Source organism: Monomorium pharaonis, chromosome 5, assembly GCF_013373865.1.
Source record: "Monomorium pharaonis isolate MP-MQ-018 chromosome 5, ASM1337386v2, whole genome shotgun sequence".
NCBI lineage: Eukaryota > Metazoa > Arthropoda > Insecta > Hymenoptera > Formicidae > Monomorium > Monomorium pharaonis.
Genome location: NC_050471.1, coordinates 27,060,368 through 27,077,461, shown reverse-complemented (window position 1 = coordinate 27,077,461; position 17,094 = coordinate 27,060,368). Strand labels below are relative to the sequence as shown.

Here is a 17,094-nt window from a genome sequence, read left to right as displayed (position 1 = left end):
AATCTTAACCGTTCAGCAGCCAATTTCAAAGATTAATGTATTTGAATATATTTTGTTAAAAAAGATTTATATATTCGTGTTGCAAGGCTATACGGAAAATAAAGTGCATTGACACAAATTAATAGTAGTAGGAATATATTAAAATGTATAAAATTCTGTGGACATTTAAAATCGAGTTGTAATTAGAAAGTATTATTTATATAATATATCATTTACATTTAGTTTTAACCGTTTAGCAGCTAATTGCAAAGGTTAATGTATTTAAATATATTTTGTTGAAAAAAAATTATATATTTGTGTTGCAAGGCTATACGGAAAAAAGTGCATCGACACGAATAATATATAAGATTTTGCGTGTTATTAACTTTTAAGTAGACTTAATTAATATTAATAGGCGCGTTTTGGTTATTTTGGTCGAAATATATTTTTACACATGTATGCATTACAATTAAATAATATTTAATAAAAAACTTTTCAATGATCAAGAGGCACGGTGGTACCTCGTGACAAGTGTACGCGCGCGAGGCACTGCCGTGCCTCTATTTATGCAAGATGCTGTTTGCGAGATTTCGTATTATCGGATCTCAATAAGGGCTGAATCGATTGATTTCTAAATAGGCTTAATGGATAGCTTGCATCCGATTTATATAACCAAAAAAAAGTGTTTTTATTTTTCCGCTACGCGACTTATGTGCGAAGATATCGTCATTTAAAGTTTCGTATTGTAACGAACTCCGCTCGCCAGGGACCAGCAACCGCGAACTATAGACTAACTATAGACCGAGCGTTATGGCTCCTGCAGACTAGAGATACTATAACAGAGATTCGCCAATGTTGTCGTCTTGGGGTAAAACCGGATATCGGATATGACGTTTTCAATGGCGATTTATTTTGATTGTAAGTGCAAGAATACAATATATATATATTTTTATTTGTAGTTATTGATATTTAATAATCGTGAACAAAATAAATATTAAAACACAATATATTTAAAAAAAAGGTTTAGGCATATTTCATTAATTTTCCCATGTAAGGTTAAGTAATATAATCAATATAAATTGATTATTAAGAAATTATATATTATTATATATAAATACATATTATGTTTATATACACATTATGTATTATAAATATAATTTAAGCATTGTATTTAGACTCGTAGGAAAATATGTGCAATCTCAGGTTTCTCTCTGATTTTATATTCTATTTGTTAGACACGTAGACACTCTGTTTTCTTTTGACAGGTGACAGGTTAGGTCGGCTAGGCTTTCTCTGTCAGTTATATCTATCTTTCTCTCTCATACTTCCGGTTATACCCCAAGCGACGGGATTCGTTATCAGAAATCGTTAACGCATTGGCGAATCTCTGTTATAGTATCTCTACTGCAGACTAGACGCGGAAACGCTTGCCGCGCAGCAAGATGCGATGCGATAGCCAATCAAAGTTGGATCAAATTTAACTTTTTCCTTGCGGCGAAAGATTTGGTTGGTTGTTGCATCAACTTATGGTTAGGCGACAATTTTTCAAAAAGTAAAAGGGATACGGTTGGTACCAATGAAAACCTCTAGGTGATATGATTTTAATTTCTGTGGATTGGTAGCATTGTTTCAGTAGTAAGTCTGTTTATTTGTGCAGTCTTTTTGACTTATGTGCGCGTGAGTAATAATAAATATTGCATAATTGTAATAAATCAAAATCCTTTTCTAAAAAAGATATGTTATTTATTTATCGAATGTATCGAAGTCATCTCGAAAGTCTCGAAGAATTGTTGCCTTTAATCCGCGATGCTGATTGGTTTTTTCGCTGATCATTGAGCCGCATGCTTCGTAGTGTTTGACAGTTGTGTTTGACAGTTGTGTTTTCAAGTCAAAATTGGTTATATCAAAAGTGTATAAGTAATAAGGTAAGTAATAAAGAGATATATTAAGTAATAATATAATAGGGAATAACAATAATATCTTTAAAATTTTATAATCTTTTAGAAAAAAAAAAGAAGGAAATCAAATAGATTGATAGAAGAAAGAGAGAGATTCGACTTTTGTAAAAAGAAAAAGCAGAAAAGGAAACAGAAGGAGAAACAGCGACTTTTATAGAAAGAAGGAGCGGAGAGAGAGAGAGAGAGAGAGAGAGAGAGAGAGAGAGAGAGTGTGTGTGTGTGTAAAATTATGTAAATTTATAAATAATTACATAAAAGCTCTCTCTCTCTCTCTCTCTCTCTCTCTCTCTCTATATATATATATATATATATATATATATATATATATATATATATATAATTATAACATATTTTTACTTTTAACTGTCTGCAAAGTTTTTCGTGTCTTTATAAAATTTTCAACACCGTTGAATATATAATTTTACATTAAAATTTTCGACCCCGTCGAATGTATAATTTTATCATGTTTTTACTTTTGACTCTGTAATTTTTTTTATGTTTATTAAAAACAATGTTACATAAATTAAAAACGTTAAAAACAACGTTAAATAAATTACATTTAATTTGTTACAATTAATATTAAACACATTGAATTTTGATAGTTGTCAAATTTCTATAGATGGTTATCTATCTATATAATCATCGTTGCAATTTATTTTTAAAAAGTAAAAAACAAAAAGTCAAATAGCGCGCGCGAAGCGCGCGTCTGTGGTGTCTAGTGTTAATATAAAATACATTATAGTATTTCATTAAAATAAAATTAAATGAAAATGATAAATAGCATAAGTAAAATGATAAATAGCATAACATCGAATAAGAAACTTAGGACCGCGATGATTGGATAAAAATGTGTGGAAAGAAAGTTGAAATAAGAAAAGAAATTTGAAAAGTAAGGCCAGACGTAAAAGTAATGGATTTATTAAAGCTTAGTCGAGACCATTATATTTTATAACGCTTAGAGTTATAAAATGTTACATATGTCGTATTAATGTAAAATCTACAACGCAATCATAGAGCAGCGACGTTCATATACATACTTACATTTAAAAAGAGTGTATGCGCGTAGAAAAGTTAAGTTTTGCCAATTGTTTATAAAAAAATGGCTAGAGAAATCATATTTATTATTTATTCTATTGCATTTAGATTATATATTCTTTTATTTGACATTTATTTGTATTTAAAAAATAATGTAAAATATATTTGCATGTGTTATTTAAATTACGCTAAAATCATGTCTTCCAAAACCCTTAATTACTATATCTAACAATAACATCTATTTACTGACATTTGATAACAATATTATTTTTGATAATTTTAGACTAGTAAAATAATTTATTTCAATGTTATAAAAATTTTTATAACATTCAAATGTATAAAGGAAAAAAATAAAGTTTTTACAATTATAAGCTCAAACAATTTTTATTATACGTATATCATTGAAGTAATTATTACATTTATTCATTCAAATTTAAAAGATAAACAAAATTATTTATTAATTGAATATTTGTTAATAAAAAACAAGTCACGTATTTTTATTATACGTAATTGTCAAAGTTGTTACTGTTATTTAAAACCTGTGTTACCATTTCGGTTATGAAAGATAAGTAAAACTGTTACTTTCATTATAAAAGAAAGATAAATATAACATAATGATAATGGTATTACAAGTTAGATATAATATAATAATGTAAGTAATAAAACTCATATAAAACCATTATAAACCATATACATATATGTAATAAATGTTATATAAAATTATATATATTATGCACTGGCGGATTCTAGGGGACGAGGTTTGGGGTTAAAACCCTGTCTTTTAAATTAAAAAATTAGTTTTACTAAATCTGTTAAAAAAATTTAAGTAAAATGATGCAGGCCGATTAACGCGGTCAAATTGTTATGCATAATAGCGACTTCCACTGACAAAACTCGTTGGCACTAGCAGCACTGAGTGCTTAAAGTACATATAACTCCCTCATTAATACTACACTTTAAGCCCTTAGTGCTGGCCAGTGCCAGCAAGTTTTTGCCAGTGGAAGATGCTATTAGTGGAAGACGCTATTAGTGGAAGACGAAAACTACTCAATGCTTATTTTTTAGCACTGAGTAGTTCTCTCGGTCATATTTGTTTATTAATTTATTTTTAAATGCATATAATTTTAATAATAATTTATTATTTATTGTAATCAACATGTAAATGGTGGTTCTCCGTTAATTGCAGCTGACACTTTTCCATTTTTTAAGATCGTCACATGAGTACCTTCAACGTAATGCACCTTCAGCACATTCTGAGTTACCTTAAATAATTATCATATATTTTATTAATTAAAAGTTGAATTTGACTTGTTAAAACAAAAAAATTAGCACAATTCTTTTTAAATACCTTCTTCAAACCATAATCTTCTTCAATCATAAATGTATGCAAAGGATTTGTACATTTTAATAAAGTTATTGGAGATTTGATAGGTGACAATGTAGAAAGGTCATAGTGCGGAATAATGGAAAAATGTGTATAAACTGTGGTACACAGCGTCTTTAAATTTGTTGGTGAGAGTAACTTATTCATAGCTAAGAACTGTTTTGAGAAAATATTGTATCTCTCTTCCCAAGTATCACATTTTTCCAGTTCCGTTAGAATCTGTCAAAAATATATGTACGTTATATATTTTATTATATGTAAGTTTTACTTTAAGACAAAAGAACTTGAAATACAATATTATAAAATAGGAAAGTAAAATTGATAATAATTTTCAAATAATAAATACTTATGTTATAAATATATATGTAATAATAAATTAATTTTGATCTAATGTTAAGAAAAAAATTATACCTTTTTACTAAATCCTGGCGAATATATATCCATAATATTAGTTAGAACACTATTTTGAAGGTCTGTTTCTGTCATATCTGACGCATAGTTATTGTACATAATTTGCATTTGTTCAGGAGCGCCGTCGATAAGAAGCAGACGGCCTTTAAAGTTCATGGCTTCTAACCTTCTTGTCAACTCAATTGCGATAAAAGATCCAAAAGAGTACCCTACTACTACAAAGTCTTTTGTACCTTTCAACTTTGATGATAAAATGTGCTGCAAAGGTATTGAAAGAATTCGATAAACTTTACGTGCTTTAAATAAAACAATTAACGTTTCATCAACATAATATGAAATTACTAATGCGATTGCATACGTTTGTGAAATGATCAGTCGTCTTTGCTATAATGTTTGCATCAATGTTGTTTGTGTTATATTGCAGGGACGTTGTTGAAAATTTCATATTTGGCGCTAAATGATTAAATACAGTTGCACAACCGTCTGCACCTGGTATAAGAAAAACTTCCGTATTTGTTTCCTTTTTACCAGTCGAAAGTTCAATACTGGTTTCTGAAATAAAATCGGCGTCCTTTACAATGCCAACTAGAAATTTTATGATTTCTACTGTCTCTGTATTGATTTTCAATTTATTTTGCGTATCGTAATCGCTGGCGTCTACGTTGGACATTTTAATGAGTTTTGCAAAAGTAAGATTTCGTATTTCTTGTGCAGTTAAAAAGATGTCGAATTCTCGTTCTAGAGTTTGCTTGATTTCAATGCCCATCATGGAGTCTATTCCAAGTTCGGCCAGAGACATATTGTGACTTATAACTTTTATATCTTTTATATCTGTAATATATATAGAAAGTTATTATGATTTAGGATATATTATTTTGATGATTGGTTAATCGTAATAAATTACTTTGGCAAAAGATGTAAGTATAGACAAAAAAGATAAATCTGCACCCACCTAAGATACTGGCGACAGTTTCTATCAAACTTCCAAGTCCGAAAGATCCCGTCTTTTTTTCAGCTACCACCATGCTACTCACCACCGGTCGACTTTGAAGTAATAACTTATCGAGCTCGTCAAGGCAGCAGGATATTTTTTGTTGCAAAGTACCGCCGATAATCAGTTCTTTATCATCCTCCTGCATGTCAGCGACGAGGCCCACGTCACCCACAGCTCCCCACTGAATTGCCAATGCGGGTAATCCTTCCTCCGTTCTCTTTTCGCACACTCTCTCCATAACGGAGTTGGCCATGCCGTAATTAGTCTGTCCAGGATTACCTCTGCCGCAAGAAACGGAAGAGAACACTACAAAGTGTCGTAGCTTAGAGCAAATCTTTCTGGAACATTTGTCCAAAGCTTGCGTTGCCCGAGCCTTCGACTGAAAGGACTCTGCAAACGCTGTCGCGGTTTGATTCTTCAGAATGTTATCCCTCAGCACTACAGCGAGATTAAATATCGCATCCACCGGTGCTCTTTTTTCCGCAGTTTGCAAGAGGTACTCACAATCCTTCGGATCAGCGACATCAATATTCTTGATGATCAGCACGTTTACACCATACGATTCCCACAGTCGAATCTTCATGCGTTGGTAACCGTTTTTTATTCCAGTTCGTGAAACCAGCACGATGTTTCTGGCACCCCGAAATATCAACCAATCGGTTAATTCCAAACCAAATCCACCCAGACCTCCTAATATAACGTAACTTTTGTTCGCGTAGCAATAATAGCGACGATACGCGATAACAGGCTCGTCTGAAGGTTTATCCTTCTTCTGTATATTTAGAATAATCTGTAAAACACATATGTATATTAAGAATAGATATATATCATATACAAAATAGATAGCTGCAACACTAATTAAAAAATACTTTTCTATGCTACACGGAAAAAACAGTCTGGTCGACACATAAAACTGGTTGGTACAACTAGATTTTATAGTAAAATATAAAACAATTAGGCATGTGTTTATTGCAATCATAGAGCTATTGTTGACCCACTCGGCAAGTAATGTTGTTGAAATATTGTAATATTTGAAAATGGTACATAAATATTTCATTAATATTTTAATTGTGACTTTGCATGTGAAATATTTTAAAAATAAATCTGCACCATATTTTTATAATAATGCAAATGCAATATTTCTAAAATCTGTGAGAGAATATAAAAAATTTTGCTTTCTTATTTGTATGGCTCTGTAATATTATAAAAGAAGTGTGACAAATGCATTATTTCAAAAATATTTACTGCAAAATATCAAACGCAACATTACATTTAAAATATTTCTAAAAAATTTTTGAAGGATTGTGTAGGTAATAAAAATTTAAATTGCTGAAAATGTGAATTTCTACAGTACTGCACAAAAAATATTGCAAATATAATGATTCAGAAACATTTCTGAATGTTTAAAATTGACTTAAAAACATATTCTCTATATAATTATATAGTTAATAGTGATAACATTAAAATATACATGAAATAAAAATACCTTATTTTAATGTGCATATATTATTTTATTTAATACTTTATAAATATTTAAGACTTTATTGAAATAATTACTGAGATATTACCTTTTCAAAACTTATAGTTTCCTTGATGCGTTCTCATTCATATAAATTAAAAAAAATTAATATCTTGGTTACTATTGCAACATCGCAAAATAATATGACTTTTACTTCAATCCTTTCTATCTTTCTAGCTATTGTACACTTTAGAGCATTCACTCTAAATATTTATTTATCTTTTTTTATTATTTTCTCATGTAACAAGTCTTTTTTTACGATATTACTTTTTTGTAATGTTATAAAATAAATATCTTTTTTTTTAATATTACTAAAACAAAATAAACTTTTAAAAAATTATGACAAAATGGAAGTGTTCTGCTACATATTTCTATAATAATGCAAATCTATAAACCTTTATTAACATAATCAATGTTTTAAACATTTTTTAAATATATTTATTTAAAAACTGTTGTATTACATAAAAATAAGATTGCTTACATTAAAAAAATATTGTAATACAATAATAATAATTGAAATAGAACCGATGAAACTGTCAAAAATAAATATACAAATAAGATCGCCTATATTGATCTAAAACAGATCTTAGTGCTAAAAAATTTTGGTATAATTTTTATTTCTAACTCATATATATGAACTGTGCGCATTTTATCGGTCTTGAAACAGTCACTAAATATAGACTGACAAGAATGCGACATAGTTCATAAGAAATAGTAAAAATTACACAAATTATTCAGTACCAAAACCCGTTATAAATCAATAGAGGCAATTTCATTTTTATCTTCACATTTAACAATTTCATCGATCCTGTTTTAATTATTATTATTATATTACAATAATATTTTTTAAGTCTGCAATTTCTTAGATAAAATGTATTTAAGATATTTTCTGAAATGTTTCTGCTATCTGCATAGATATGTTTCAGAAATATTTTAGTAATATTATCGAAATATTACTAAAATCTTTTAAAAAGATTGCACTTGAAATGATCGCGGACATTGAAACATTGCAGAAGTGTTCCAGAAATAGTTGTGAAATATTTCTGTGATATTGCTGTATACAGTGTAACATTTCAAATAAAATATTTTAAAAACATTACATGCCGAGTGGGGAATGACTTATGTTGCAGCAACAACTACACCTGGTTGTATCAACCAGATTATTTCTTGATACTGCAACTACTAATATTTTAATGACAACTATATTGTTTGATTGATAGACAAATTGTCTTGATATAATATAAAAATTAATTATTCACATCTTGAATGATTGTTAGTTGTCACTTTCATCATTAGTCAATGCCGATGGGCACTATTATTGTGCACGCAAACAACACGACACGATGATTTTACCCACGTTAAGGCCATTGCACGTAATCGTAATCGTAAGATTTCGATCAATCATATTGCTCAAATCAGCCGTAACCGACCGAGTTAAACAATCGTATTGCTCAATTTCTTACGGTAACGATTACAGAAAGGTTCGTGCAATAGCCTTATGACACGTGTATATATCCTGCAACCAACACACCGAATCACCTTCTCAACGCAGATGCGCACTAAGGCACTATAAAAGTGAGTATTCTCACGTCCGTCATTTTTCTTCTAACTAGAAGGAAAAATTAGGTATGTTTTGTATATATATATATATATACGTCAATAATCTTTGGAAGCACCAAACTTTATGCGACAATGAAACGAAGACATGATATTTATGATCTTGAGATTGTAAAGGTTATTGCGATGTATTATATATATAAAACATTATGCTAGTTACTTGCTAGTTTGAAGAAAAATGGCTGACGTGAGAATACCTACTTTTTTAGTGCTCTATGCGTACTATTTCTGTGTACGCGAACAACAGGACACGACTTCACCCGTTAGGGTGCGGTCTCATGGAGCGGATTATGCGGAAGCGGAACGAGCGGATTACTAATCACAGGACCGTTTTGACGGAATCTTTAAAAGAGTTCTATCAGAATGATCCCATGATTGGTGATCCGCTTGTTCCGCTTCCGTATAATCCGCTGCATGAGACCGCACCCTTAGACATGTTTGTGTAATCTGTAACCGATGCACCGATACACCGAGTCACCTTCCTAACGCCAATGTGCACGTCGCGTCGCGGACCAAGCGATCCACATGTATGTACACATCTCTATAGTTGTGTGCGTAGTGAATAGCTTTTCTCTTTTGACCTCGCTGCTTTATAGCGTACCATCCCGATTGATACAACTATATGGATAAATTAGTTTAGCCATAAGAAAGAAGTACCAACTATGTACTTGTTACTACAACCAGCTAGATTTCGCGCAACTACATTAATTTAGTTGACATACTAAAGTCAAAAGTCATATCAATTTAGTTATCTTTAAATGATGACCATACGCATGATTATTGTTTAAAGATAACTAGATGCAGCCACATTGCTTACAATTAGATATTTCTGCTTATGTGAACTAAATCTTTTTTTTCCGTGTACCATTATATAAATATAGATCTCTAGTAGCACAAAACATTGGCGCAATATTGGGAACTAATGTAAATGCAATATTTTCAATATTGGTGCAATTGTAAAGTGGATGTTTCATCTTATATAACAAATTAATCTAACATTAAGCGGCAAATTTGTTTCAATATTGGTTTAACACTGGTCAATGTTAGATTTAAGTTTTTTATATTAGACATTAATTGCACATTTTAATTTAAAATCAATATTTAATGATCAATGTACTTCCAATATAATTTATGTTTAGCCAATATTAGCCAATATTATTAGGAATATATAGTTATATACCTTTCCCATGTGTTTTCCACTCGCCATGTATCTAAAAGCTTTTTCAATATCTGTTCTCGGAAAAACTTTTGCTTGAATTGGAACGACGGTTCCGTTATTCACACCAGCAGCTATCATTTTGAACATAAGGGGCGTATGCTTATGATCGCCAAAAATCATTTCATCGATTACAATCCCATGAAAACTAATTCCTTTTTGAAACGCGGACACACTTAGAGGATTGTTAGAAGTTAAATCAAATTTGCCGATCTCTAGAAAACGGCCATTTTGTGCTAAACAGTTAACAGACGCTATTAACTTTTCCTCCGCCAATGAATTCAACACGATGTCGACCCCGCGCCCGTTCGTTTGATTCATTATCATTTGTTCGAAACTGGTATCCCGAGAATTTCCAATATGTTCATCTAAAATTGCGGGAAACAGTTTTTTAATGAAATCTCTCTTCTCGCTTGTGCCCACAGTAGTAAACACTTCGCATCCTTCTTTGAGAGCCAAGTTAATAGCTGCCTGTCCAATGCCGCCAGTACCAGAGTGTATAAGTATTTTGTCATCTTTTTTCATTTTTCCAAGAACGTAAAGAGCGATGTAAATCGTGCCATAAACGCATGGGATTGTCGCAGCTTCTTCAAATGTCCACGCGTCCGGTATCTTCCAAAACATATTTTTACGTGTAGCAACAACGTTTGCTATACAGCTAAAAAAATAATTTTAAGTTAGTTTTAGATATTAAACAACGTAATTACTTTTTGAAAAATTACTTACTTAGTATCATTAAGTCCCATTACACGTTGCCCGTTGACGTCGAATCCAACATATTCCATTCCCAGAGGAATATATTGACATAATCGTCCTCTCAAAATTTGATTAAATACTACTCTACCAGTTGCAACCATTACATCTTTAAAATTGAGAGACGAATAGACAACATCTACCAAATCTTTACGATCAGGTTTAATAGATAAGTCGCTTTCCACCCAACAAAATGTGCTCAGATCATTACGGACCTACAGAAAATATGTCATTATGCATAACATGAACCTATAAATCAATCTTTTTAACAACTTTATATTTTAAATTGTTATTTTTATTTATGATTATTTTGTTAAAAATATTGTTTTATACACATTTTATATATAGTATAATATACGTAATAAATATTATCGTACTTTAATAGATGTGCTTTTTCGTACATACCGTCTGAATAACGTGTGCGGTTGGAACAGGCTCGGGTTCTTGCCGTGGTAATTGTAAATGTCTGTACGATCCCCATATTCTATTGGATCGTAATACATTAATAGTCATATCTTTTTGCAATTGATGTAAATAAAAGGGGTCTTGAAGAGAAAATTTAGAAGCTTTTTCATCTTGAATAAATACACCTCTAACGAATTCTCCACCTGGTTCTTTTCTCAAACAGTTGACAAAACCCAACAGACCACACTCAGAGTCTCCCTCTCCAACAATTATGATTCTACTCTTCTTCTCGAGTTTGTTCTCGCCACTCACCAGCGGTTTTAAATCGTCCAGCCAGTTAAAGTTATCATTATTTATATAAACAACAATTCTTTTTTCTATCTGAACTTTTTTCTTCATAAAAACAATTACTTCTTTATCAGTGCGCTTTTCAAGAATAACATTTAATTCGTATTGCTGCTGATATTTACTATAGTCATATACGTCGCATTTTTCGCGTGTCAACAGATAACCACCTTCTTTTAGAGATGGCAAAAGTCGTTTTAGAGAAGTTTGTTGTTTGGTCAGAAGATTGAATCCAGCGACTATTAAGACTTTGTCGTCCACAATTGGTTTGTTTAAATCAGCAATCGAAATGTTTTGCGATAGGTCTGCTGGATTAAAACGGTTCGGCGATGTTAAAAGAGTAATATTTGTTTGTATTAAGGGTATGTCATTAAAAGCATCAATCAACAGTAAAGAAGATATGGAATCTAATGTAACATTATCGTCATCTTCCACTAGCTCAATGGCCTTCACTTTAGTGACCTGGTGATCTTCCAAGGCGAGTTGCGCAGATATTCGTATCGCTTCGCTTAAAGAAATTTTTGCGCGATCATGATGGGCTACAAATACGTTTTCCTCGATAACAGCATCTTGAACCAATTTGCGGCGAGCGATCTGAGTGGCTTTGACACCTCGAAGCTCTATTCCGCCGGCTATGACCGTGTCGATCTCTTTGTATACTCGTATCGGTAATAAGACGTCTGAAATAATGTTATCGAAAAACTTGATTACATGATTTTTATGTACAATGGCAACATTTAGTAACTGGATAACACTTACGTTTATCTGTATTTGTCGTAGGGTCCTGGTTTTCAATTTGTTGTACCGTCCAAGCATGAAGCGCAGGATTAATCGTCAATTTTTCAATACTCGTAGGAACATACAAATCTCTAGTGTCATGTCCAATTATGTGCATTTGTAGCATGGTATCCATAAATGTTATCCAATTGTTTTTCCAAGCGACGTGTCCTTTGTTGTTTGAAACAGATGCGCTGTGTAATCCACGAAACAAGCCGCTGTACTGGTAACCGCGCAATTTCAACTCTTTGTAAATATCTTTAGTAGTCATATGTTCTTCTTCGTTATTTTCCGACAATATATCTGCAGAAGTTATTTCTTTTTCTGGATTCAATGGCTCGTACACTCTACCAGTTACTATAACGCTGTCTCCTTCGGTTATTTCAAATCTTCCATCTATAATAATTTTATACATTATGTATTTGACTCTTTTTTTTCTTAATATCATACTACTTTAATTTAAAGGTATTTATCTCCAAAATACCTTTCAGGATTGCAATCATTAACTTTGTAGCTTCATTTTTTGACAAATGCGTAGCACGAATAAACCGTACATCCTGGAATGTTATTGGAACTGATGTGTATATTTTCCCTTTTATCATGCCGAAAGTTTCCCAAACGAGTGCAAGATAACCAGTCGCTGGTACTAAATTCCTCCCATCTATAACATGTCCGCTCATAAATTCATAGTCCTCACTCTGAAGTAAGATTTCAACGTGCCTTTCTCGGAATTTATTGTATTTTTGTTCTTGATATTTAAATGCAAACCAATCTTCGGAATGATCCCATCTAATGTCACATCAAAAATGCTTTTTTATGGATAATGTAATTATATTTATAATAATTTTATATTATTAATGAGAGATTTAGTTATAGTTAATAATAATAATGCATATTAAAATAATTCTAACATTTGTGTGTTTATGTGAGTGTATTACAGTAACAACTATAACTCTAGACATATATTACAATTTCTTATATATAGATAATATTCAGATCGTGATTACGATAATAATTTATACCTGATTGACGGAGCGATCATAGGAGTTCCTCGACTAACTGGAAATTTGACTGGAGGGTATAAATTAGCAACTTGCGGCTGTAAACCACAATTATAGAGCTTTCCAATTTCTTGCAAAAATATGTCGACGTCAGTACGTTGATTCAATACAATGTTCGTCACTTTCGGATGTAAGGATTCCTTTAAAACACTTTGGAGAACGCCGTCTGGTGCTATTTCAATAGTCACAGCGTTACTTGGAATTAAATGCGTCGTTTGTTCAAAAAGAATGGTGTTTAATATACTGTCCGTATGATAATCCGCCGACGATAAGTTCGATGCTGAGGTAAACCACTTGGTACAGGATACAGAGGAGCTGATCCATTTTGTACTCCGTTTCTTTGGCCATGGTATTACTTTGTTTAAATTACACAAAAGCTGAGTTTTCACGGATGCAAGATAAGAACTGTGATATGGTACGTTGCACAGAATCTCTTTCACATGAATATCATTAAGCTAATAATACAAAAATGCAAATTTAATATTAGAAGCAGTGACAAATTTCAGTTTAAATTTAAAAACTTAATATTTAAAAAATTATTAAGATTATTATTTTTATTTATAAAATTTACATGAGCGTTGTTTACGTTTACCTGTAATTTTTTCACAAATTTTTGTACGGATTCTGTGGGTCCACACACAATGCTACTATTTTTACTATTGCGACATATTATCTCAATATCCGCTAGACACATATTTTTTAAAGATTTGTAATTCAAGCTGACAAGTGCCATACAGCTAGAAATTATTTTCCCTTCCACACATGCCACACCGATAAAGTATGCCGATAAAATAGTTTGTTCAATGGTGAGGCATTTATCCGCGTAAGCACAACCGAGTTCACCACCAGAATGACTTATCATGTAATCCGAAGAAATTCCTAAGGATGTTAGAAGGTCCACTAAGCCAATCTAAAAATATAAATTATTTTATAAATAAGTGTTATATATTAAAATATATAATTTAAATGATAGAATAGAATGAATTATAAAATGCATAATAATAAAGTGGATTCTAATAAAGTGGAATGCAACAATATAAAACTTTAATGTTAATGGTTTAGAAATGTATACAGAATGCAGCAGCACAGATTGATAAGCATTAGTATATAGCATTTAATAGAGTTGATAATACTAACAAGCATTTTTAAAATTATTTTTTTTTTTTTAGAAAAAATTCATGTTAATTACATTGATCTATATAGTTTTTCGAAATATTACATTTTACCTGAATAGCGACGATGCCAACAAACGCGTATAATGCGTTTTCGTACACGTTTTGAGTTGTATCTGTCAAAATGTCCATGACACTTATACTATATGGTTTTAAAAACTCATCACATCTTCTTATTGTGTTTGCAAAGATGTGAAATTTTAATAAGTTTCGACCTAATTTTTATTTAAAAATTATATAATTTTATTACTTTTAAATAAACTGTGTTAATAGAGTGTGGAATATTGATTGTATACCCATTCCTGGCCATTGTGAGCCTAAAGCAGAAAATATAAAGCAAACTGGTCTTTTCATATTAACGCAATTTTGAATTTCGTATATTGGTTCTTGTTTCAAATTATTCAGTATAATGAATCCTCTCCACGGATGACCATCTATATTGTCAGCATGGACGTCGTGCAGTAAACGGATATATTCTATATCTATTGGTTGATTAGCAATCTATAATCAAAAATTTCTTAGGATAAAAGTACAATACTAAAATACAATATAATACGATATTTAGATATTAGTTGTTTAAAGAGACGTTGAAATTGCCTACTAACGTCGTTTAAAAATAATTTTACTGATTCTTCAGTGCGTCCAGATAATATTACAAGTTTAGGCAGGTCATCGTTCGTTGCTTCATTCTTAATCTTCTGCTTGTTGTTCCATTTTAATAGCACGTGAGCGTTGGATCCTCCGAAACCGAAAGAACTCAAACCAATGTAACCGTTCTTAATTGGCATTGGTTCTTCGACGACACGTACAGTTCCATTTAATAAGGCCTCTATATCACGCCGTGGTGACACATAATTGACATTTGGTGGAAAAAAACCGGCTTCGAATGCTATTATTACCTTCAAATATTAATTTTATAATTAAAATTAAAAATTTTTGTTTTTTTAAAATAAATCTTTGTGTTTGAATACAAAAGAATAACTTTTACGTAAAATAGATTTCCTGTTTGTGTTACGCGCAAGTGTGGATATACATACAAAATAGAAATAAATTTAAAAATCCCGATAGGAAGATTTTGCAAACATTGCATAATAATGGCATTAAAGATTGTATTAAGATGATTCGCCATAACGCAACAGTTTTGTCAGAATATAATTCTCAAATAATATTTTTTTAAAATTAGACAAATATATTTTGAAACATAAATATTTTGAATTATTTCCGTATTTAACATTATCACAATATCTTCAATATTTTCACAATATAATGTAGCAATAATACAGTAATAACAATGTGCAATATTTACAGCATTTTATCTTTAATATTTAATTCAAAATTAATAATCAAAATGTATTACAACAAATTTAACAAATATTACTTATTCAACAGACATTTAATAAACATTAAAAAAAGGGCACTTTGTCTAACGGATTAGTCATGTCCATCGGAGAGTTAATTGATCTATTATCTCATTGATAGTAACAGCGGCCAGAAACTTTTAAATTATATTCTTACATTATGCACAAAAATTGAAACATAAAATATTACACATCTCATGTTTCAATATTTGTGCATCATAATTTAAGAATAATTGGGGAATAATTTGGATATTTTGTGCACACAATTATATTTATAAATGTTTTAAACGTGTTACGACTAAAATATTTTTCTCAATTATTGTACAATTTATTTTTGAATTTAATTTTGCAAATGTGCTGTTAAGATGATTCGCCATATCGCTATTGTTATGCCAACACATTATTACAAAATTTAATTGCACAAACATTTATTAATGTTTTATAAAAAGTTAATGTATCTACATCTATTTTCTGAACTATGCCCTCATAATGACGGATTATAAATCTTTTACAATATATTGTTATACAATTTTATGAATCTTTTCCTATTGGGGTAAAAAATAAAAACCACTTGTTTTACCTTAGCAATTTGACCAAAACCGCTCGCGGGTTCCGAATGACCTATATTAGATTTTACGGAACCGATCATTAATGGAGTTTCTTTACTCGCACCAAAAGCAGCACAGACTGCACTGATTTCGTTAGGATCGCCAACTTTGGTGCCGGTACCATGTGCCTCAATGCAATCCAAGCAAGATGGCGGTATTCCGCATTCATTATAAAATTCTTTCAGTAAAGTGGTTTGCATTTGTGACGATGGGTAAGTTATTCCTTCCTCTTTGTAACCATCGCTATTTAATTTAATATGAGGACATATAGCATAAATTCTTTTTGCATTCTTTGCTTTTTGAAGATATATTACTGTCACCATTTCGCTACGCGTATAACCGTCTCCATCAATGTCAAATGGTCTGCAATAACCCTTACGTGACAAAACACCTACAAGGTAAGAAATATGTGTCAAAATAACTATCAATGTTTCAGTTAATATTGGACAATTTTATACACAAAGATTTAAAAATTAATTAATTATAATAATAAAAAATTGTT

General features: G+C 30.9%; 1 protein-coding gene across 1 annotated transcript; it reads right to left on the bottom strand.

Moving 5' to 3' along the window:
* Positions 1-3,613: 3,613 nt before the first annotated feature.
* LOC105833662 (fatty acid synthase-like) lies at positions 3,614-17,041 on the bottom strand (the record flags this gene model as incomplete). The annotated part of the gene is made up of 16 exons (XM_036287527.1): positions 3,614-4,234; positions 4,321-4,575; positions 4,768-5,025; positions 5,126-5,598; positions 5,720-6,551; positions 10,078-10,771; positions 10,840-11,081; positions 12,034-12,296; positions 12,376-12,789; positions 12,878-13,182; positions 13,416-13,909; positions 14,047-14,364; positions 14,681-14,841; positions 14,923-15,127; positions 15,232-15,525; positions 16,565-17,041. Coding segments are annotated over 16 exons (5,796 nt in total), but the record flags the coding sequence as incomplete, so codon positions are not given.
* Between the last annotated feature and the right edge of the window lie 53 nt (positions 17,042-17,094).